Source organism: Bufo bufo, chromosome 1 (assembly GCF_905171765.1).
Source record: "Bufo bufo chromosome 1, aBufBuf1.1, whole genome shotgun sequence".
NCBI classification, from domain to species: domain Eukaryota; kingdom Metazoa; phylum Chordata; class Amphibia; order Anura; family Bufonidae; genus Bufo; species Bufo bufo.
Window position 1 is genome coordinate 551688624 of NC_053389.1, and position 24209 is coordinate 551712832.

General features: G+C 46.4%; 1 protein-coding gene across 2 annotated transcripts in view; it reads left to right on the top strand.

The window, feature by feature from the left end:
* The first annotated feature begins 2485 nt into the window (after nucleotides 1–2485).
* The window catches only part of RINT1 (RAD50 interactor 1), a 36003-nt gene continuing 14279 nt past the window's right edge, over nucleotides 2486–24209 (top strand). The window contains exons 1-7 of one of the 2 annotated variants that reach the window (XM_040412686.1): nucleotides 2486–2586; nucleotides 13468–13718; nucleotides 13841–14082; nucleotides 14822–14995; nucleotides 15918–16070; nucleotides 21876–22032; nucleotides 23110–23220. In XM_040412686.1, coding sequence (XP_040268620.1) covers nucleotides 13512–13718; nucleotides 13841–14082; nucleotides 14822–14995; nucleotides 15918–16070; nucleotides 21876–22032; nucleotides 23110–23220 — 1044 coding nt within the window. In that variant the 5' untranslated portion in view covers nucleotides 2486–2586; nucleotides 13468–13511. Of the gene's footprint in view, nucleotides 2612–13467; nucleotides 13719–13840; nucleotides 14083–14821; nucleotides 14996–15917; nucleotides 16071–21875; nucleotides 22033–23109; nucleotides 23221–24209 lie in introns of both variants that reach the window. The other variant, XM_040412694.1, reaches the window with a different exon arrangement.

Sequence of the window (24209 nt, forward strand, 5' to 3'; positions counted from 1 at the left end):
TGATAACTTTATAAGACGATTTTTTTCAGGCAGATACAGCGCATGAAAGCGGCACAAGGATGTATAAGAACACACTGAAGATGATCTATAAGGTACTGTTGCTAGTTTATAAAGTGAAAATGAGGTGAAAGGTTCGCTTTAAAGTTGCTTTTCTCATTGAAAGTACTGCATCAGTTATATTCTTATATGGCTGCCCTGGTTGGGCAAACAACTTGTGTACAATATCGTTGTTTTAAAACCAATAAAAACTATTTTTAAAACAAAACAAGGGTTCACATACTTTTTCTTGCAACTGTATGTACCTCTTCCATCCAGTGACTTCGCTGATGTAGATATTCTCTTTCCTCTTCTTCTGTCAGACCAGACCGACATGGTGACTTCTTTCAGCCGCGCCTCGTCTCTGCAGAGTTTAACAAACAGACATCTGTCATGCCCCACTCTTACGATGTGCGGAGGTCAGCCAGGATTGCAGCACGAGTTTAGTTTTTGTTTTGATGCCGTGCTGGAACCGCCTCGCATCAGGTGCACTGGGTGGAGTCATTAGTTTAAATGGTCTCCAGCTAAGTGCTCTGAGCGGCTTATACTGTTCATTTTGGTCTGGGAAGTTTGGAGGGAAGGTTGGCAGTCAGTTCCTGCTCTCAGCAGATAAGTGTCATTTCTTGTTTGGTTGTTTATGTCATCTATCCCATCCAGGTTCTGTGCGAGCAGGCTACTCCTTTCTCCCCACTTCACCATCTCAGGGAGTTCAGGGTTCTGTCAGTCCAGGCTGGAGGACACAGCAAACCTACCTTTAAGGTTTGTCTGTGGGCTGAGCATTGCAGGGAAAGAGGTCAGGGATAAACTAGGAGGTGACCCTTCCCCTGTCTCTCGTCCAGAGCCTGGTTGGTGTGTTATCTGTTATACTGTGCACGTCCGCCGTGACAACATCTTACTTTACTACTTTTCCATCCTCCTCCTTACCTTCTCAACACCCCATCCTGCCACCTCCAATACTGTGTCCGCTGTGCCCCCAATGTTATTCTGCAGAAACAGTCCCCCTGAAAATACTGGTACCACACAGAGCGCTAGTACAAAAAAAATCCTCCCTTCCTTTCAGATCAGACCCCATATAAAACCCTAAATGAGATCCCCCACATCTCAGACCAACCCCCCTTTAGACCTCTGTGAGACCCCATATGGGACCTCAGATCAGACCCCCATTAGACCTCCATGTAAAACCCCAACCCAATATCAGACCTCAGATAAGACCCCCATTAGACCTCCAGACCCCCATATCAGACCTCTAGACTCCCACTAGACCTCCAGACCCTCAATCAGACCCCATTAGACCTCTAGACCCCCAATCAGACCCCCATTAGACCGTCAGACCTCTCCAGACCCCCTAGTCAGACCTCCAGACCCCCCCAGAGACCTCTCCAGACCCCTATTAGACCTCTCCAGACCCCCAGTGAGACCTCCATATCAGACTGTAAAATAATAAATTAACTTACCTCTCCTGCCGCCACTCTCCTTGTCTTGTCTGTCTTCTCAGGGCCCGCGCTGCAGTCACCTGACCTCCTGTAGCGTCAGGTCAGAGTGCACTCTGTACGTCCTGACGCTGCAGGCAGCCAGGACACAGCAGAGCGGGCCGTGAGAAGAGCGAGCCGGAGGAGGGTTAAGTACTGGACAGCGCTGCGAACTCTATAGTATGCTAGTGGCCACATTCTTATCAGTAAGATAGGGATTGAGCTTTGATGAGTGTTTATAAGGTCAGAGAGCAGAGATAAGGAGTCCATCTGCTCCCCAATTGACGGAAAGAAAAAATTCAGAGGCTGCTACTAGAGCGTCTCAGCTCTGTACAGAAAAAAAAAGACTCCACATTTTTAATAAAGACCAAATGAAAATATGATTTTAAGCTCAAAATGAGTATAATGCAATAATTGAAAAAAAGTCCCCAAAGGTGTACATAGTCTTTAAGGACCAGTAATATTAGTGTTTTTTAGCAATTTCATTTTTCCGCTTCGCATTCCAAAAGCCGCAACTTTTTAAATTTCCCGTTCACATAGCCACATGCGATCTTATTTTTTGATGGACGAGTTGTATTTTTAATGGCATAGTTTAATTTAGCATAGCTTGTATTGGAAAACAGGAAAAAAAAAAACTTTGTGGGGTGAAATTGTAAATAACATATCCCCCTCCCTTCTGCGCCCCCAACATACAGTCCTATGTAAATAAAATTGCTCCCCTCCTAAATAGAGTGGCCACCTCAAAAAATAAATAAATCACTCCACTTAAAATGACTATTTATTCTTTATTGGAGAGCTAGGAGCATTCTCCACCTAATACACCTATAGGCCTATCTCAGCCGCCCTGTTGTTATGGTAACAGCTGTGCTGCTCTTCATAGGATTCAGTCGCACATAGTGCATCAGTACAGCCATTATAGCGGCTGGCGCTGCTGCATTTGTAAATAAAGTTCGTTTAAAAAGGAGAAAAAAACTAACAGGAAATGACGTGTCCGCCGTGTTGTGCTGCTCGGAGTGTGTCAGATTCAGACTGAGATGTCATCAGTGCCCTGCAGCCAGCGACCTGGCATCTACTCTGCGGCAGCAGCCGGCTCTGGTCAGACTCAGGTACTTGTGGATGCCCGGGGCTCTGTGTGTCTAAGCATTTGAAGGGTAGATCCATTCAACGTCCGCTATGGTTAGAAGAAAGTTTTCTTTTTCCATATTGTGACTACTCAGCAGTTTGCCGCAGCACAGTTGGAGTTTTTACGTGTGAATACAGTGTAGTTTATTTCTTAATTCCCATGTATTTACTGTCTACTCCATATTGTAAACTAGGGAAGGAGTCCTTGGATAAGTGGCTCCATTATTTCTGTAACATAGTGCACCCCTTTACCTGTATGTGGTATCTCCCCCAACTCATTACATCAATGTGGAGCAGACCACTTGGTACACACAACGGAGGGGAGTAATCATTTTTCCTGTGGGCTGCTGGGCAACAATCAGGGCTGGTTTTAGACAAAATGTGGCCCTAGGCAAAATCAAGAGGGGGCCCACATCTTGTAATAATGTGGTAAAACACAGTCCGACACCCCTGCTGATCAGCTGTTTGAGGAGATGGCGCGTGCTGCTGTCCCATAGATATACAGCACCAGAGCGGGAAGAGAGAAGGAATACGGCATGTGCGCACACCGTCTCCACAAACAGCTGATCGTCGGGAGTGCCGAGTGTCAGACCCCTGCCAATCTAATATTGATGACCTATCCTAAGGATATGTCATCAATATGAAAAAACCCGAAGAACCTCTTGAAGCTACCCCCAATACTGTGCCTGTTGTGACCCCCCCCCCCCCATGTCCACAAACACTATACTATACACCCAGACTGCCTTCATTAGTAATGGTTCCCCAATAGTGATAATACTCCCCAAGATAGCCCCCCATTAGTAGCAATGCCCTCCATATTGCGTCAAATAATAATAACACCCCTACAGTACTCTAGTAATATAACCATAATGCTCCCAGTGGCTCTAATGTCCCCCTGTAGTTCCAATATATAGTGCTCCCCCCCACAGTACCTGTGTGTGTGTGTGTGTGTGTGTGTGTGTGTGTGTGTGTGTGTGTGTATGTGTGTGTATATATATATATATATATATATATATCTATATATCTATATCTCCCTGGTGCCCCCAGTAGTGTGGACGTTGAGTATAAAAAATAAAAACTTTCCTCCATCGCAGACCACAGTTTTATCTGTGGCTTGTGTTGCTGCGTCCTGATGCATGCGGTCCCAATGACATCACCACTCCTGCTTCTGGTCTCACATGATGACGTCATCATGCGAGACCCAGGGCAGGAGGTTGCAGTGAGGTCATTGCGGCTTCTTGCTCTGTTCTAATGCCTCACAGGCTTGAGGCCTAGGTTACTTTCACACTATCGTTTTTGCTGGATCCGGCAGGGTTCAGCAAAAATGCTTCCGTTGCTGATAACACAACCGTCTGCATCCGTTATGAACGGATCCGGTTGTATTCTGTAACATAGCCAAGACAGATCCGTCATGAACTCCATTGAAAGTCAATGGGGGACGGATCCGTTTTCGATTACTCCGCATCCCAGGACGGAAAGCAAACGGCAGCATGCTGTGGTTTGCTTAACGGTATGAGAACGGAACGGAATGCACTTTGGAGCATTCCGTTCTGTATACTTACATTTTGTCCCCATTGACAATGAATGGGAACAAAACGGAAGCGTTTTTTCCGGTATTGAGACCCTATGACGGATATCAATACCGGAAAATGGTAAGGCTAATGTGAAAGTAGCCCTAGTGGCCTGAGGCTTGTGAAGTTGGACTGCCATGAGTGCGCCCCCTTTATGGGTAGCGTAGTGGCACCCTAGGCGGATGACTACCCTCCCCTATCCATCGTCCTGGCCCTAATTCAGAGCACATTACTGCAGGAGGTATAACAGGACGGGACTATAACTCCCAGCATGTCTAAGCCATTATTATTTAATGTCAGAGCACATTACAGGGGGACGTATAAGAGGATGAGACTACAACTCCCAGCATGTCCAAGCTGATATTATATAATAATGGCCTGGATGCTGAGAGTTGTAGTCCTCTCCTCTTATACCTCCTCTTGTAATATACTCTGATATTACATAACAAGAGGTATAAGAGGAGAGGACTACAACTCCCAGCATTTCCCTGTCACTTACATTAAATCCATACTTCTTCATATGCATCACTGGTCTTCATTACTTTACTGCTGAGCTCCACCTCCTGTTCTGGTCACATGATGGTGAGGTCATTGCAGGTCCTTCATTCCCTCTTCTCTGCTGAGCTCCGCCTCTTGTATCTGACATTATCGTAGGTCCTGCCAGGACTGTGGTAATGATTTCTCTTATATGTGAGGGAGGGGATCTTACACTGCATTGTAAAGTGCAGCTGTCCGTCCTTTTGCTTCCTCGGACGTTCAGCTGAAGAGCAGCACTAAGGCAGGGGGCCCCTTAGACAATGGGGGCCATGGGAAATTGCCCAGTTTGCCGCCCCCTAACGCCGGCCCTGGCAACAATAAATAGACAACGCACATCTCAAAACCAAAGTGAATCTTTTGTACAAGGCTACAACCCCTTATTACTCAATAACTTCATTCTGTGTAAGGATTTGAGTACCAAGATCTTCACAGTCCACAACTGAACAGTGGTTGAGATTATGGGAAAGTAACAGAACAACCTTCAAGGATTGTGCTGGACTACAACTGAATTGCACTTATAGAAATAAATGTGCTCCTTTTTGAGTCCTAGTTCAGAAGATTAATTGGGTTCTTCACTGATCTGTGGTACAGGGGGCTGAGGAGGGGCAGGCTGGGCATGTACCTCTAACAAGCACTGCAACCCCTTATCTTCTTGGGATCAGTGGGTTTCCAGTATCCAGATCTCCACTTAATTGACCTTCTGACTTATGTCTATGACATCTGAGGACCTGCAGAAAGGTGCACATATACTTGCACTGGGCACCGTGTGGCAGAAGTCCCTACGCTGCCTGGAGCTTACAGGTATATGGCCTAATAAGTTCTTTGGGCTTACAACATGAATGTTATAATGAATATTTATGTCATATCAATATATAATTACCTTTTCTCGTTCATTCCATTGGGGGACACAGACCATGGGTATAGCTTAGAGATATTACTAGGAGGGACACTATGCAAAAAAAGAAGCTCCTCCTCCTCGGGCTATACCCCCAGGCACCTCCAGGAGAACTCCAGTCTTTGCTTAGTGTCCGTTCAAGGAGGTTGACATTTATTCTTCTCCTGTTTGTTATTTTTTTCTGGTTTCAGATGGGGACGCAGGTCAGCATTGCGCTTTCCTGGCCCCTGTGGAGGGTCTGCCACGGTCTTCTGAAGGTTCCTGGCTACCTCCCATTCCCCCACAGAAGAAAAGTGGATCCAGGCTCGACATGTTAGCTCTGGCATCCCACCAGCTGCTGGGACACCTGCTGCCTACCCTCCACCAGAACACTGCTCTCCTTGATTGGAGTCAGACATCTGAAGAGGTGAATCCCTGCTGGTCTGGACATCGAGGGAGCATGCTGTGCAGATAAGTATTGCCTGCTTCAATCTCCCTCCTTCCCCCCTCCCCCCACCCCTTGATGTCGTCTGTCTGGCGCTCTGTGACCTGAGGTGAGCTAGAGAAGGACCGGCTGGGGGCATTTTTTCCCGTTGGGAGGGGGCCCCTTCTGGGGAGGGCTGGTGATTCCACTGACTCTGGGAACAGGTTGCGTCTCTCCTACCTGCCTGCAGCTCAGACTATGGCCGCATCGGCGGCAATCTTGGCACTGAAGGAGTGTATTTTATTTTATCTTATGGCCGCTGCGCTCTCTGCAGCTCCCGCCGGCCTGCTCCTCCCGATATTAACCCCCGTTGCGCCGTATCTGGCGAAGGGGTGTATTTTGAAATGCGCGCGCGCGCGCTTATTTCGCGCCGCAATGACGCGTCCAAGGGGGCGGAGCCTCGGCGTCCAGCTCTGTCTCTCCCTACACCGGAGACTCTGCTGGATTGCGGCCGTGCAGCTCCTCAGTTCTCGGTGACCGGAGACTTCTGCTGTTGCCTGGGTGGTAGGAATTGCAGCAACCTGGTAGGAAATCTTTTTTGGAATACCATCATGCCTAAACCTGGGGCCCCTAAGCCTTCCAAGGCTTCCTCTCAGGCTCCACTGGAGTCATGTAAAATATGCCTTAGGCCTTTTTCTGTCACTGGTTCCTGTGACTCATGCCCTGCTCCTGGACAGGATCAGCCTCCTTCTCTTGCTCAGCCCGGTCCTCCCTCTGCCCCTGCGGATCCAGCGGTACCCGCCTGGGCCTCCGCCATGTCTAATGCGGCAGCTGATCTGGCCTTAGTTGCCAAGGCAGCCATGTCCTTCATGGAGCGCATGGCGGCTACTACTCCAGTGGCATCCACCACTCCATCCCCTCTCAGTGACTCTCACAGAGGGCATCTGACTTCTAAAAGGCAGCGTGAGCGGCAGCATTCCTCCTCGGATGACTCCGCTTCTCCCCCTCGCCTTGAGGCATGCCCGGTTGACTCTCCCCCTCGCACGGAGCGCAAATCCGATGGGGAATTGTCCGGATCGGACGAAGTCACGGAGCGGGAACCCCTGCCTAAGCTTTCCACCATGGTAACCGAGTTGGTGGCAGCTGTCCGTGACACTTTTAATATACAAAGGGATTCTCCTCCCTCCACTAGTCGGGAGTTCTCCCTTTTTCCACCCAAGAAACAGGAGTCCGCCGTGTTCCCTATTCATGAGGAATTCACTGCGGTCCTATCAAAAGCTTGGGATCGACCTAATCAAAAATTTTCGGCCACCAAGCGTATGGATACGCTTTATCCTTTTCCAGCTGACACAGTGGAAAAGTGGACTTCTTCCCCTAAGGTAGATCCTCCGGTGGCCAGGTTAGCCAAGAACACGGCCCTTCCCGTCCTAGACGGTTCCTCTCTGCAGGATGCGGTGGACAGACGTTTGGATTCACTTTCCAAGTCCATCTTCTCGCTGGCGGGCGCTTCCCTGCGACCGGCCTTTGCGTCGGCTTGGGTCGCCAGAGCCCTTACAACGTGGTTGCAGCGCCACCACCAGGATCTGTCAGAGCAGGACGCCTCTGCAGATACTCTGGATTTTATCATCCAGATGTCTCAAGCGTCTAAATATCTCTGTGAGGCTTCAATGGACATCGGCTCCCTCTTTGCCCGTATTTCGGCCCTCTCTGTCATTCAGCGCAGGGAGGTCTGGCTGAAGGTGTGGGATGCTGATGCCTCATCCAAGCGTTCCCTCGCTATCCTTCCCTTTGAAGGGTCCAGGCTCTTTGGGGCTCAACTAGATGAATTCATTTCTGCCGCAACAGGGGGCAAGAGCACTCATCTACCCCAGCCCAGGACCAAGCGTCCCTTTCGGTCTCGGCCTTCAGGTTTCCGGGGCCAGTCCTTTCGTCGCTTCTCCACTGCCAGGACGCCGTCGTCCTCATCAGCGGGGGGATCCCAGGACTCCCGCAAGAAGCCTTTCTTCAAGCCCCAGCCCTCTTGGCGGCCTCGGGCGCAGTCAGCCCGTCCTCCTGCTCCCAAGCAACCCTCCGCATGAAGGAGTGCCCCCATCCCTCGTGGTGGGGGGCCGTCTGCTCTCCTTTCAACAGGTCAGGAGGGCTCACGTTCAGGATGCCTGGGCTCTGGAAGTGGTGACGTCCGGCTACAAGTTGGAGTTCGCGTCCAGCCCGCCGGAACGTTTTTTCCCTTCTCGCGTTCCGGGGGATCCAGCCAGGGCCTCGGACCTCTTTTTTGCGGTCTCCTCTCTTCTGGACCGTGGTGTCATTTCCCCCGTTCCCCCAGAAGAGCAAGGGACAGGTTTTTACTCAAACCTGTTCGTTGTTCCAAAGAAAGAGGGGTCAGTGCGTCCAATCTTGGATCTAAAACTTCTCAACAAGTTTCTACGGGTGCGGAAGTTTCGCATGGAGTCCCTTCGCTCCGTTATTGCTTCTCTGCTTCCAGGAGAATTTCTCGCGTCTGTGGACATTCAAGACGCCTACTTGCACGTCCCTATTGCAGAGTCCCACCATCGCTTTCTGCACTTTGCCATAGGGGGGCGTCATTACCAGTTCGTCGCCCTACCTTTTGGGTTGGCAACCGCCCCTCGAGTTTTTACGAAGATTCTGGCGCCTCTCATGGCGCTTCTTCGCACCAGGGGCATCTCTTTGTTACCATACCTAGACGACATCTTGATAAAAGCTCCGTCTCTTCCACAGGCCGAGGACAGCGTCCGAATCACGGTTCAATCCCTGGAACGGTTCGGATGGCTGATCAATCTCCCCAAGTCCTCTCTGCACCCCTCCCAGAGACTCTCGTTCCTAGGGATGATCTTGGACACCTCGATTTCTCGGGTGTTTCTTCCAGATTCCAAGGCTTCCCAGATTCGTCTGGCAGTGGTGCTCCTTCTACGCTCTCCACGTCCCACCATTCGGGAGTGCATGCGGGTGCTGGGCCTTATGGTCTCCTCTTTCGAGGCGATTCTGTACGCCCAATTTTACACTCGTCCGCTACAACAGATGATCCTTGCCCTCTGGAACAAGAACCCTCGGGGACTAGACACTCCTGTTCGTCTGTCCCGGCAAGTTCGAGCGTCTCTCCCTTGGTGGCAGTCTCCCCTGAACCTATCGTCAGGAAAGTCCTTCCTTCCGTTCTCCTGGACGATAGTCACCACCGACGCCAGCCTCATCGGTTGGGGAGGTGTTCTCCGGAACCTCACAGTTCAGGGTGTCTGGTCGACGGAGGAATCCCGTCTCCCGATAAACGTTTTGGAATTGAGGGCGATTTTCCACTCCCTCTCCCATTGGACTCCTCTCCTTGCGACTCGCCCGGTGCGGGTTCAGTCAGACAATGCCACGGCTGTGGCTTATGTCAACCATCAGGGCGGGACTCGCAGTCGGGCAGTAATGCGGGAAGTAGCGAGGATCCTCTTATGGGCGGAGTCTCATGTTCCAGTATTGTCGGCAGTGTACATCCCGGGAGTCGACAATTGGACGGCGGATTTTCTGAGTCGCACCAAGGTGGATCCGGGAGAGTGGTCTCTCCATCCGGAGGTGTTCGAGGACATCTGCCACCGATGGGGCCGTCCGGACGTAGATTTGATGGCTTCCCGGCTCAACCACAAGGTGCCGGTGTATCTTGCCCGCGCTCGAGACCTACGGGCGGGCGGGGTGGACGCGCTGGTATTTCCATGGCAGCGGTTCAGCCTCCTTTACGTCTTCCCTCCGATTCCTCTGTTGCCGAAGGTGCTGCGCAAGATCGAGGCGGAGGGGATACCAACCATTCTCGTCGCTCCGGATTGGCCTCGCCGCGCCTGGTTCTCCAGCGTCGCTCGTATGTTGGCGGACGTTCCGTGGCCTCTGCCCGACAGAGAGGATCTCTTGTCTCAGGGGCCGCTCTTCCACCAGAATTCACGGCAGCTGCGTTTAACGGCGTGGCTGTTGAGACCGCCATCCTGAGGAAGAGAGGCTTCTCTGATGCGGTGGTGAGAACCATGATCAGGGCTCGGAAGCCGGCTTCTTCACGAATCTATTATCACACCTGGAAGGCCTTCCTGTTTTTTTGTGAGAAATCGGGCTACTCGCCCCTACGTTTCTCTGTCCCAGTGGTGCTGTCCTTTCTCCAGTCCGGCCTCGACATGGGTCTGTCGCTCAGTTCTTTGAAGGGTCAGGTTTCTGCTTTGGCTATCTTTTTTCAGAGGTCCATTGCCTTTTTGGGACCTGTAAAAACCTTCCTGCAGGGGGTGGCGCATTCTGTTCCCCCGTATGTGCCTCCCTTGCCCCCCTGGGATCTCAACTTGGTTCTGCGCGCCCTTCAGGCGGCGCCTTTTGAACCTCTGAGGGAGGTCTCTCTGGTTTTACTCACCTGGAAGGTAGTTTTTCTGGTGGCCATAACCTCCATCAGGCGAGTTTCGGAGCTGGCTGCACTTTCCTGCCGGGAACCTTTTCTGGTCTTTCACCAGGATAAGGTGGTGCTCAGACCGGTGCCTTCTTTTTTGCCCAAGGTGGTTTCTCCCTTCCACCTTAACGAGGATCTTGTCCTGCCCTCTTTTTGTCCTTCTCCGGCGAACCCCAAGGAATGCGCTCTCCACTCCCTGGACGTCGTCAGGGCCCTGAAGGTGTACCTGGGGGCTACCGCTTCCTTCCGGCGTTCAGACTCTCTCTTTGTGATTCCTGAAGGGTCCCGTAAGGGCCTGGCGGCTTCCAAGGTCACCGTGGCACGGTGGATCCGTTCCGCTATTGCTGCGGCATATCGCGCTCGTGGCCATGTTCCGCCGTCGCGGATTACCGCTCACTCCACAAGGGCAGTGGGAGCTTCCTGGGCTAGACGCAATCGCGCATCCGTTTCCCAGTTGTGTAAGGCGGCCACTTGGTCGTCCTTACATACTTTCACAAAGTTTTATCAGTTACACTCTCTGGCCTCGGCTGATGCTGCTCTTGGGCGCAGGGTATTGCAGGCTGTGGTTCCGGTTTGACTACTGGACGTTTATTCCTGGCGGTGTTGGATTTGTTCTTTTTTCCCACCCCATGGACTGCTTTGGGACGTCCCATGGTCTGTGTCCCCCAATGGAATGAACGAGAAAAGGAGATTTTTGTGAAACTCACCTATAAAATCTTTTTCTCGTAATTTCCATTGGGGGACACAGCTCCCGCCCCTTTTTTGGTTTACGCCTTATGGTGTGCTGTGTGATGGTTTCCATAGTGTTTTTTTTCCGTTCTCCTTCTCCTACTGCTTTTGCAACGACTGAAGTTCTCCTGGAGGTGCCTGGGGGTATAGCCCGAGGAGGAGGAGCTTCTTTTTTTGCATATTGTCCCTCCTAGTAATATCTCTAAGCTATACCCATGGTCTGTGTCCCCCAATGGAAATTACGAGAAAAAGATTTTACAGGTGAGTTTCACAAAAATCTCCTTTTTGAATTCTATATGAATAGCTTTAGCCTTTGAAGATTACAAAGAGCTTAAAGGGGCTCTCCGAGCAATAAAGAAAAAATACAAGCATACATCGGACCTGTTGAAGAAAGATTGTTTCATTTTATTAATACTCCTCCGCTTCCCTCTCTGCAGCACTTGGACGGGCTGCAAGATCTTGCTCTCAGATCCCGACTGGATGTGTGAGCTTCTTTTGCTGTTAGTTGCATGCGAGGCGGCAGTGCTCCGAATGGGTAGGTATTAACGAAATAGACTTTCTTCAACAGGTCCGAGGGAATGCTTGTATTTTTCATAATGCCTGAAGATCCCCTTTAATAAAATCTGTAAGAAGGAAGTAAAAATGGCTAAAATTCAGAATGAATGGCGGATAGCCAAAGAGTGCAAAATCAGTCCCCAAAAACTTCTTCAAATAAGTAAATAAAAAAAGCAAGGAAGGCCAGGTAGGTATTACTACAACCAGTCATATACTTAAAAGGAACCTGTCACATTGAACAGGTTGCCTGAGCTGCAGGCAGTATGTTCTAGGTCAGGAGGAGCTGAGCTGATTGATGTATAGTTTTATGGGAAAAGATTCAGTATACTCTACTTTCACATCTGTGCAAAGGATCTCAAAACCGGAATCCATCACTAAAAACGATGCAAGGCCGAGTTCACATCAATCAGCCTTTCCGTTCTCCTGCTCCGTTATAAGAGCAGAAGAACAGAAAGGATGGATTCAGAACATAACTGAGCCAATGGAGCCCACACACCCCATAGAATATAATGGGGTCGGTTAGGTTTCCGCTCAGAAGAAGATTTTTGAAGCGGAGACAAAAGTAGTGCATGCAGGCCTGTTTTTAGGCCTAGAAAATAGTCTAAATGTAAGACAGCTGGGAAGTTATATAGAGGCCGGTGTCTCTGCGGCGGATCCACCGCCAGTGCAGGGCTTTATTAAGACCGGTGTCTAAAATTCCAGTCTTAATATATGTGTCCCTTAGTTCCTCGATGCGGAAAAGTTTCTTTTTTACTAGCCATCAGAGGAGAGATGTTTGTTCTCCATTGAAGGTTAAGGAAGGCCCACGTGAGCGTTAATAACTGTGATGTTGGAATATTTTTATGTTTTAAAGGGAACCTTCAGCTCGTTTATGTCCTACAAACTGCTCACAGTATCTTTGTAGTATGCTCATGGCGCTCCAGAAGTCACTTTTGTTCCATTTTTCTAACTTTTCACTCTGCACAAAACCAATTGAATCCTTGTTCCTGTTGTATGCAAATGAGCACTTTTAAGTCAAGGAGTCTGGCACTTTCCTCCTCAAAGTCAAACTTTCCCTGCCCGACTCCTGCATCTTGATTGATGGTCCCTAGCTCAACGAACGTCATCCCACACAGGCTCAGTTTGGTTGCATTTTTGGTGCATGCCCAGTGACTTTTGGAGCACAGCCCCTGGCTTCAAGGCTTTACTGCACATTCCAGGGAAGAGCTTTCCCATTGTCCAGCCTTTGGCTTATCCTCCGCATAGGCCATCCCCAGCTGATTGGTGGGGATCCGGCAGATCACCTTTTCTGTGTAGTTCTATCTCTGGAGGTTGGCGCCGGAGCTACAAAGTACCATCAGCATTGTAGTAGACAGTGCTCATTACTGCAGCACTGCTCCCAATGACTTCAGGGGGTGTAGCGCTGCAATTGCGAGCACTGTCCACTACAATGTTGACGGTGCAGTGTAGTTCCTGCACAGAACAGACCGGTGGGGGTGTGGCCTGCCAGATCCCGACGACCAGCTCATGATGGCCTGTCCTGAGGATAGGCCATCACTTAAAGCCTGGACAACCCTTTAAGAGTTCATGTTCTGCAGATTTACAAGCTAGAAAAAGGGATTAAAAGTCACTTCTTGATCTCCATGAGCATATTGAAAGGTACTGTGGGCAGTATGTATGACATAAAAGAGCAGATGGAGTTCCTTTAAGTATAAGTTGTATTTCTGGAGTGCAGAAAAGTAAAGAGAAGTTTCTTTTCAGATGTTTCCAGTATAGACACTATTGTGCTCATTGATGAAATATGGCATCTTGTGAGACTGAAGAAGCACCAAACAAATCAATCCACCATGACTTGGAGAAACCAGCTGAGGCCCCTGTAAATTCTGATCTTCCATTTTATGTCTGTGAGTTTGTTGAGAAAGAGATTGGAAATGATTTCAAGTCTTTGCGGAAAGTCTCCAGTCTTATTGAGAAAATTGCAGAAGAGAAGAGACATCTGGAGGAGCAGGTACGGAAAGATGGAGATGTATCTATGCTTTCTTTTCATTTTACCTCCAAAATCGTTTTTTTTATTTATTACACATTTATTATTACATCTGAATATACAGTCGCTGTACTTGTCATCCTCAGGTTCTGACTGTCTCTTCTGAGGCCCCAAAACGAATTCAGGCTGCCCTGAAAAATGCCCAAAATACCCAGTCCACTCTCTCTGCTCTGCTGAAAAGAGAAGCCACTGTGAGTGAATCCATCACCAAGCACCTGGAAGATGCTACATCATGGATGGATGATTTAGGGGCTCTAACAGACCAGATCTATGAAGTTGAGAGACACCTATCTTACTTAAAATGGATCTCGCATATTGAAGAACTAAGGTAAACCAGAGATTATGGAGTAGACTATAGTAGTTCATGCTAAAGTGAATGTATCATCAGAAAATGACCTGCTGTTTAAATAAAGTTTTTATATTTTTGGCGAAATGTTTTCCATGTTGTTATCTGTCTTAAAGAGGTTCTCTGGCCTACAGATTTTGGTGTCCTATCCCCAGGACAGGTTATCAGTATCAGATTAGTGAGTCGCCAGGAAATAAACTTAAGCCTAAAATAAACTGTTCTGTAGAGATCTCTTCTCAACAGTCATCCTATTTTTATCAAAGGCATGATTACAATAAAAGTAAACACCTTTCTGTATACAATACAGGATCCACTGCTGACATTAGGTGATGGCTAAAGCTTATCTCCTCACCCTCCCTGCACAGTGACCTCTGCACAGGTCACAGAACATGCCTGGAACGTAGTTTACAGGTTCCTATTGTCCATGTGGCTGCTGTAAGGCAAACTTCTGAATGCAGCTTGGGCAGGATACTGTACCTGTAATCATGTATAGCGAATACAATAAAGAAATCTACCATCAGAAAACAAAAACAGACTATAAAAGGGACATGTATCACTATCTGGTTTTAATTAAACATATAAGTGATATATTCCCTTTAAATAATGTGGTGTTACCAATGGAAGCCATGTCTCACTTGGCATTAATAGCTTTTTTCCAGTGATCATTTTATTACATTATTTTTAATTCCTTGAGACTTAACGGTTATTTTTGTCTTTGCAGTGATAATATTCAGCAGCACCTAATGACTAACAATGTAGCAGAGGCGGCCAGTGCCCTGGTGTCTATGACAGAACAGGCTATAAAGCTACAGGGTTCATCATGCATTCATCTGTTGAAATTTATTACATCTACAGTACAGTTCTGGCACAAAATATTAAAAGACAAGTTAACAAGGTAAAAGTGTGAAATAAAAGACGCTAGATCCTTAAATATAGAGTATATTGTTACAATTATCAGTATTGTTCACCCTAAATAAAGAAGGCTGAGGGGGTATGTGGTATAAGCTATCCAAAAAAAGTAGTTGTTCCCAAATAGATCACTGGGGAACTGCTTATTGAAGATCAAATTATTCACAAAATTCGAAAGCTTTTGTTGTCCGAACTGTAAAGTTATGGAGCATGCTCCTGGGCTTTCTAGGATTTTAATATTAATGACCTGTCTACAGGATATCAATATCCGACACCCGGCACCCCCACCAGTCTGCTGTTTGAAGAGAAGGCTGCACTCATGCGAGCGCTGCCTTCTCTTTAATGTTTACTTGCTCTCCGTCGCAACCGCAGCGGTGAGCAGGTGGAATTACAGGAAACCATCCCATTCACTACTATTGGACGGCTCGCTCCTTTTTAAGTGTTTAGGAAGGATCTGTCCCATTGAAGTGAATGGGACGGCTTGTAATTACTCCTGCTCACCGCGGCGATGTCTAAGGTAAACAATGAAAGAAAGGCTGCGCTCGCACAGAGCGGGGCCTTCTCTTCCACCAGACGAGGTGTCTGTCCCCCACCGATCCGATATTGATTACCTATTCTGAGCATAGATCATCAATATTAAAATCCCAGAAAACCATTTTAAGAAACGCACACAGTATTTAGGGTAATTTAATATAGAATGCAGATCCTGGGATCTGTACGATTGCTGGCAGGGGTCAGAAAGGATTGGGAAACTGTGTCTCTGTCATTAAATGCGTGTTTTTTGCCTTCCTTTGGATCAGCTTGGGGTTGTAAGTATAAACAGGCTGAACTTTGTCTTTTTACAACCAGGTAACTCTGTAACCATGTATTTTTAATATGTTAATGCCACAATTTTACTTTTGGTGCAGTGACTTTGAAGAAGTATTAAGTCAGCTACACTGGCCTTTTATTGGTCCTCATCAGCCACTGTCACCAGTTTCGTCGTCATCGTCAGCTAGTGTAACAGAGATCTATGCTAGTTTGAAAACTCTCTTCACTCAGCTCCTAAAGCTTCAAATTTCGTATCCTTTATTAAGTTCACAATGAATACTAAGTTTTTGTTTTTTACAGGTTTTGGGGAAAATTGCTTTTAAATGTTTTTTTTTATAGAGGGTTTTTCCTCCCCCAATCAACATTTATAACATGGCCATAGGTGCTGAATGTATGATCACTGGGTCCTTGAATCTCTCTTTCCTCCTCACTGTACAACTTCCATGAAAAGGAGTTTGAATGGAGCTGGGGTCGAGCATTTGTCCATTCTGTGTTCTGTGGGGCCCCTGCAATCATACGTTGACCTTTCAGTGGATAGCTAATAAATGTCAGTTATGAGAAAAGCCCTTTAAAAGGCTTGTACAAGAATGGGCAGGGGTGATTTGGCAAATTGTCCCATTCTGCAGGAACTGCAAAGGAAAGATGACTTGCCTGCTTCCCGGCACTGGCTCCCTGCTCCTTCTCCTGCAGGCCTGTGATGCTCCGCTGGGCTCCATCAATGTCAACTTCCAGTGTGACATCACCGCAGCCAATCATTGGCTGTGGTGGTATCCAACTCCCCTTATATAATGACAAATGGTCAGATGATGCAAGGGGAGCCGGACACCACTGTGGCCAGTTATTGGCTGTGAAGATGTCAGACCAGATGTTGACATCAGTGAAGGCCAGCGGAGCATCACAGGCCAACAGGAGGAGCGGGGAGCCAGCACGGGAAGCAGGTAAGTCATCTTCCCTTTGCAGGCCCGGCAGAATGGGAGCGGTTTTGGCAAACTTGCACAACCCTTTTAAAATTGTTAGATAAAGTTAAGGAGTTTACCCATCCATTTTAGATTAACGTTGCAAGTCCTGAAATTTATAGAAATAGCTGTGAGTGTAGCTTGCTGTTCTTTCTGACCTTACCTATTTTCATTTTTTCCTTCCCATGTTCCAATAGCCATAACTTTTTTAATTTTCCGTTGATATAGCCATATTGGGATTGGTTGTATTTTTTAAGGACACCATTTAATTTACCCTGTCTGTTATTGGAAAGCTGGAAAAAAAATTCTTCATGGCGTTCAATTGAAAAAGAAACACAATTCCACCAAGTTTTTGGGATTTTGACATCACAACATTCACTGTGCGCTAAAAAGGACATGCCGTTCTTATTCTGCGGCTTAATACGAATACTACTAATCTAATGTAAATTTTGGTAAAATTTTTGTGCTATGTACAACTTTTTGAATACTGATATTCAATTTTTTTTGGGGGGGGGGCAAAGGTGACGATGGCGACTCGTGTTTTTTTTTTTTTTCATTTTTTTTTATGCTACGGCGTTCACCGCACAGGAATTCTTTCAAAAATATTTTAACAGTTCAGACATTTTCAGATGTGGTGATACCTGATATGTTTGTTTTTGTTTTTTTAATTGTTTAATTGTTAATATATTTTTATATGTAAAATAGGCAAAGGGGGGTGATTTAAACTTTTGATATTTTAATTTTGTTTTAAGCTTTTTATTTAATAACTACTAGCCCCCTTGATCCCTTGTCCTATTCCCCTAATAGAGATCCTATTAGGGTGAATAGAATTTTCACATGTTCCCTGCTGCGCTTACCATGGCAGGCCTGGAAGACTTCACAAGTGTCCAGGCTGCCATGGTAACCGATCGGACCCCTAAGACTTCGGTACGTCACGGTGGTTGAAGGGGTTAAATGTGTAACTGCTCATATTATAACCCCTTTTCATTAAAAAAAAAAGTGAGAATTAGAGAAAACATATCCTCTCTAGTAAGATGGGTCACAAAATTGAGAAAAATTCTTGTATCCCATTGGACATTGGAGGTTGTACAGGGTGAGAGGTGACATTAATGAGCTTTCTTCCTGATGTCAGCTGCAGATTTCCCCTTACACAGAACTACTTCTTATGTGCTGCATACAGAACATTACGCCTGAAATATTGAGCCTGGTATAATTTTGTACTTTCGTATGATACCACATGACCATACGTGTTTTGCAGCCTGCAAAATTGGCTGTGTGCATGCCTCCATTTTTTTCCCACAACTATAGAAATGTCCACAAAACTGAAGAGAATCAGACATTTTCTGTGTTTTTCGTGGGACTATGGAAAGGACATTATGGATGCAAGTAGCACGCGGTGAACAGTATTTTTTGCGTCCCCATTCAAATGAACAGGTCTGGATTTGATGCCGACCATTATATACACTCACCTAAAGAATTATTAGGAACACCTGTTCTATTTCTCATTAATGCAATTATCTAGTCAACCAATCACATGGCAGTTGCTTCAATGCATTTAGGGGGGTGGTCCTGGTCAAGACAATCTCCTGAACTCCAAACTGAATGTCAGAATGGGAAAGAAAGGTGATTTAAGCAATTTTGAGCGTGGCATGGTTGTTGGTGCCAGACGGGCCGGTCTGAGTGTTTCACAATCTGCTCAGTTACTGGGATTTTCACACACAACCATTTCTAGGGTTTACAAAGAATGGGGTGAAAAGGGAAAAACATCCAGTATGCGGCAGTCCTGTGGGCAAAAATGCCTTGTGGATGCTAGAGGTCAGAGGAGAATGGGCCGACTGATTCAAGCTGATAGAAGAGCAACGTTGACTGAAATAACCACTCGTTACAACCGAGGTATGCAGCAAAGCATTTGTGAAGCCACAACACGCACAACCTTGAGGCGGATGGGCTACAACAGCAGAAGACCCCACCGGGTACCACTCATCTCCACTACAAATAGGAAAAAGAGGCTACAATTTGCACGAGTTCACCAAAATTGGACTGTTGAAGACTGGAAAAATGTTGCCTGGTCTGATGAGTCTCGATTTCTGTTGAGACATTCAAATGGTAGAGTCCGAATTTGGCGTAAACAGAATGAGAACATGTATCCATCCTCTGATGGCTACTTCCAGCAGGATAATGCACCATGTCACAAAGCTCGAATCGTTTCAAATTGGTTTCTTGAACATGACAATGAGTTCACTGTACTAAAATGGCCCCCACAGTCACCAGATCTCAACCCAATAGAGCATCTTTGGGATGTAGTGGAATGGGAGCTTCGTGCCCTGGATGTGCATCCCTCAAATCTCCATCAACTGCAAGATGCTATCCTATCAATATGGGCCAACATTTCTAAAGAATGCTATCAGCACCTTGTTGAATCAATGCCACGTAGAATTAAGGCAGTTCTGAAGGCAAAAGGGGGTCCAACACCGTATTAGTATGGTGTTCCTAATAATTCTTTCGGTGAGTGTATGTGTATGTATATGTATATGTATATATATATATATATATATATATATATATATATATATATATATATCTATCTCTCTTTGGCAGTGAAAGAGTTGAGAGAGTGACAGAACCTACTTGACCCAAAGTTTCACTGTGTTAACATTTGATGCCGTTTTTCCATGTACTTTTTTTTAAAGCTAAATGGGTCTCAAAAGAATTCAGCGTTCATTGAGATAACGTTGGAAGGATGATAAATATAGTGAGATATCTCGGTTGCTGTGAACATCTGTGTAACCATTTGCCTTGTATTGTGGTTAGCATGTTTAGGGTCCATTCACACGTCTGCAATTTTGTTCCGCATTTTGCGGAACGGAATTGCGGACCCCTTCATTTCTATGGGGCAGCACGATGTGCTGCCCGGATACGGAATTGCGGACCCGCACTTCCGGGTCCGCAATTCTGTTCCCGAAAAAAATAGAACATGTCCTATTCTTATAGGCATATTCTATTAGTGTCGGCAATGTGCGGTCCGCAAAATGTGGAACGCACATTGCCGCTGTCCGTGTTTTGCGGATCCTCAAAACGCACACGGATGTGTGAATGGACCCTTAGGCCTCTTTCAGACGGGCGTTGCGGGAAAAGGTGCGGGAACATGCGCGATTTTTCTGCGCATAAAACATTGTAATGCATTTTGCACTCGCGTGAGAAAAATCGCGCATGTTTGCTACCCAAACCCGAACTTCTTCACAGAAGTTCGGGCTTGGGATCGGTGTTCTGTAGATTGTATTTTCCCTTTATAACATGGTTATAAGGGAAAATAATAGCATTCTGAATACAGAATGCATAGTAAAATAGCGCTGGAGGGGTTAATTTAAAAAAAAAATTATAATTAAACTCACCTTAGTCTACTTGATCGCGCAGCCGGCATCTCTTCTGTCTTCATCTTAGCTGTGTGCAGTAACAGGACCTGTGGTGACGTCACTACGGTCATCACATGATCTTTTACCAGGGTGATGGATCATGTGATCACCGGAGTGACGTCACCACAGGTCCTGTTTCTCCACACAGCTAAGATGAAGACAGAAGGAGATGCCGGCTGCGCGAGCAAGTGGATTAAGGGGAGTTAAATTATTTTTTATTTTTTTTAACCCCTCCAGCGCTATTGTACTATGCATTCTGTATTCAGAATGCTATTATTTTCCCTTATAACCATGTTATAAGGGAAAATAATAATGATTGGGTCTCCATCCCGATCGTCTCCTAGCAATCGTGCGTGAAAATTGCACCTCTTCCGCACTTGCTTGTGGATGCTTGCGATTTTCACGCAACCCCATTCACTTCTATGGGGCCTGCATTGCATGAAAAATGCAGAATATAGAGCATGCTGTGATTTTCACGTAACCCCATTCACTTCTATGGGGTCTGCGTTGCGTGAAAAACGCTGAATATAGAGCATGTTGCGATTTTCACGCAACCCCATTTTTTTTCTATGGGGCCTGCGTTGCGTGAAAAACGCAGAATATAGAGCATGCTGCGATTTTCACGCAACGCATAAGTGATGCGTGAAAATCACCGCTCATGTGAACAGCCCCATAGAAATGAATGGGTCGGTATTCAGTGCGGGTGTAATGCATTCAACTCGCGCATCGCAACCGCGCGGAATACTTGCCCGTGTGAAAGGGGCCTTAAGGTGACTGGATCAGCACTGCTGAGAACAGCACTGGAAAAATCAGTCGGTTTAAGACAATTCTTTTTTAATTTAAAGGGTTTTTCCAAGACTTGCATACTGATGACTCACCCTTTGGATAGGTAATCAGTATCTGATTGGTGGAGGTCCGACACATGGGACCCCCACAGATCAGCTGTTTGAGAAGGCATCGGCGCTCACAGTAGCACCACCGCCTTCTCGCTGCTTTCCCTGGGCCAGTGACGTCCTGTTCATCGGTCACATTGCCTAGGCACCGCTCAGCCCCATTGAAGTGAATGGAGCTGAGCTGCTGTATTAAGCACAGCCATTATACAATGGACGGCGCTGTGCTTGGTAAGCACGGAGAAGGCTGCGGCACTCACAGGAACGCCGGTGCTTTCTTAAACAGCTGATCGGTGAGGATAGGTCATCAGTTTATAAGTCTCTGAAAACCCTTTTAGGGTCCATTCACACGTCCGTAAGTGTTTTGCGGATCCGCAAAACACGGACACCGGCAGTATGCATTCCACAATTTGCGGATCGCACATCGCCGACACTATAATAGAAAATGCCTAATCTTGTCCGCAATTGCGGACAAGAATAGGACAGGTTTATTTTTTTGCGGAAACAGAAGCACGGATGCGGACAGCACATTCCGGCCCCATTGAAAAAGAATGGGTCCGCACCCGTTCCGCAAAATTGCGGAACTGATGCGGACCCAGTTTGCGGACATGTGAATGGACCCTTAAGCTATTGCAGGGCCTGTCTGAGATTTTGAATAATTTCGGTCAGCCCCTTTCATATATGGCACAAGGATGAAGTCAAGACGGGTGCAATTCTTCAACACTCAGTGGTTCTAACTGTGAAGACCAGGTGTATTGGTCAAATACTGATGACATATCCTTAACATGTATCCCTAGAGATGAATTGATAAGTAAACCTAAGCAGATGCCAGAAAAATATTCTCTTCCGTCATCTCCTCCTATCATTCTCCCAATTCAGATTATGTTATCTCCTCTTCAGAAAAGGTTCCGCTATCATTTTACTGGAAACAGACAAACAAATGTGTTAAGTAAGGTGAGGATGATTTGCTTCCCGCTCGTGTAAATTTATATTTATTCAAGTTTTTTCATAGTAAACTCGTCATAAATGAGACGATATTAGGGGGGAATTTCTTAAAGGGTTGTTCTACACTGGCCTTGATGGGGCCTGCGCTGCCGGAGAAAGCATGACATTTATGATGAGGTGCAGGCCTCCTCTGGCTGTCCGTGTGCCGGAAGGAAATCTACTGCAGCACTGATCTACCATGAGTTAGCTGGGGTCTATGGCCCCGTCCTTGTGATCCCCTTTTTCATAGAGTTGGTGAGGGAGGCATGAAATGCAAAGAGTGACTAGAAAAGTTGCAAAATTAGTGGATTTGCAACTTTTTTATGCCAAAATGTGACTTGAAGGGGTTGTGTCATTTCAGCAAGTGGCATTTATCATGTACAGAAAGTTATTACAAGGCACTTACTAATGTAATGTATTGTTGTTATCCATATTGCTTTCTTTGCTGTCTGGATTCATTTTTCCATCACATTATACACTGCTTGTTTCCATGGTTACGACCACACTGCAATCCGGAAGCAGTGGCCATGCTTGCATGTTATAGGAAAAAGTGCTGGGTGGTGGCTGGTGCTTTTTTCTATAGTGTGAAAGCACAACCACCAGTGATGGATTGCTGGGTGGTCATAACTGTGGAAACAAACGGTGTATAATGTGATGGAAAAATGAATCCAGCTAGCAAAGGAGGCAATGTGGATAATAATACATTAGTAACTGGCTTGTAGTAACTTTCTCTACATGATAAATGCTATTTGCTGAAGTGACACAAACCCTTTAAGGGGAATAATGAATTTCCCTTTTTATTCCTTATCCACAGCAAGCTCACTAGAAAATAGTAAGAAAAAATTTGATTTAAAAATATAAAATCTGAAAATAAAAACAGATTAGACACACAAGTACTGTATACTTCAGTGTCTAGTTATAAAAGTATTTGACCCATTCACGACTATAGGATCCGGCATGGGTTTGTTAAGAATGGAAGACATGACACTGTCCTGAGCAGAACCTAAATATGATGAAATTAAACTGCCTTTCCTGTTTGTCACCCAGCCTGAGTGGTACCTTACCCAGGTTCTCATGTGGATTGGAAATCATACAAAATTTTTAAATGAGAAGATTCAGCCAATTCTGAAGAGTGCAGGATCCAATGTGAATGCAAAGGTAACGGTGAGATTGTTTATAACGCAACTGCTATACTGTATGTTTGATTTATGTGACTTGATGACTGGTTTTCTTTTTATTCACGATTGTTGTCCCAAGATTTAAACGTATTCCCTATCCATCGGACAGGAAATAAATGTCTGATTGGTGAGGGTTTGACAGCTGTGACCCCTGCAGAACAGGAGTCCTGTCCACCTGATATGAATGGGGTTGCTGTCGAGTATATGACCTGCTCCTCCTTTTATCTCTATGGGGCTGCCTGAGAGCCAAGCTCAATGCACTCTATCTCCAGTAGTCCTATACGGAGGGAAAAGAGTGGCAGAACACATGCTTGACCACAGTTCCATTCTCCTAGGTGTCCCTGTGATCGGACCCCCACCAATCTGACCCTTATCCCCTATCCTGGGACAAGGCTTTTAACTGTTTACATTGAATTGAGGGTTCAATTATAGTCAATGGACATGACAATGCTAAAATAATCAGCACGTATGGTAAGTTTATTTCATTACAAAACTACTTAAAGGGGTTGTCCCATCTTGTAAAGTTGCATTCATTGTGTTCCTTTGAACATATTAACAGACTTGCCCTATGCATGTAATTATCGTTAGTGTCTCCTTCTCTTTCTTTTTGTTATTTTTGTGTAGTTATGTTTATAGCTGGTTGTCAGTGGTTACGGCCACTACTGAGATACAGTAATGGCCTTCCTTGAACTGTGCTGGCCGGGATCACGCATATTAGCGCATGCGCGGCCTCTCCCGTATAGCCCCATCACTACAGCTCCATTGAAACTAATTGAACAGCCTCTGGGCATGAGCAGTAGCTTTCAGCAAGCCTGATGGTAAGGCCCCTGGCAGATACCGGAAGAGGGGACCTGTGGCAGTGGAAGGTTTGTGAAGAGCACAGATGGGATAACCCCTTTAGTGCACTGATATCTGCCTAATGTGTAACACAATGTTCTAACATGTAAATGTATACAGTATGGATGTGAG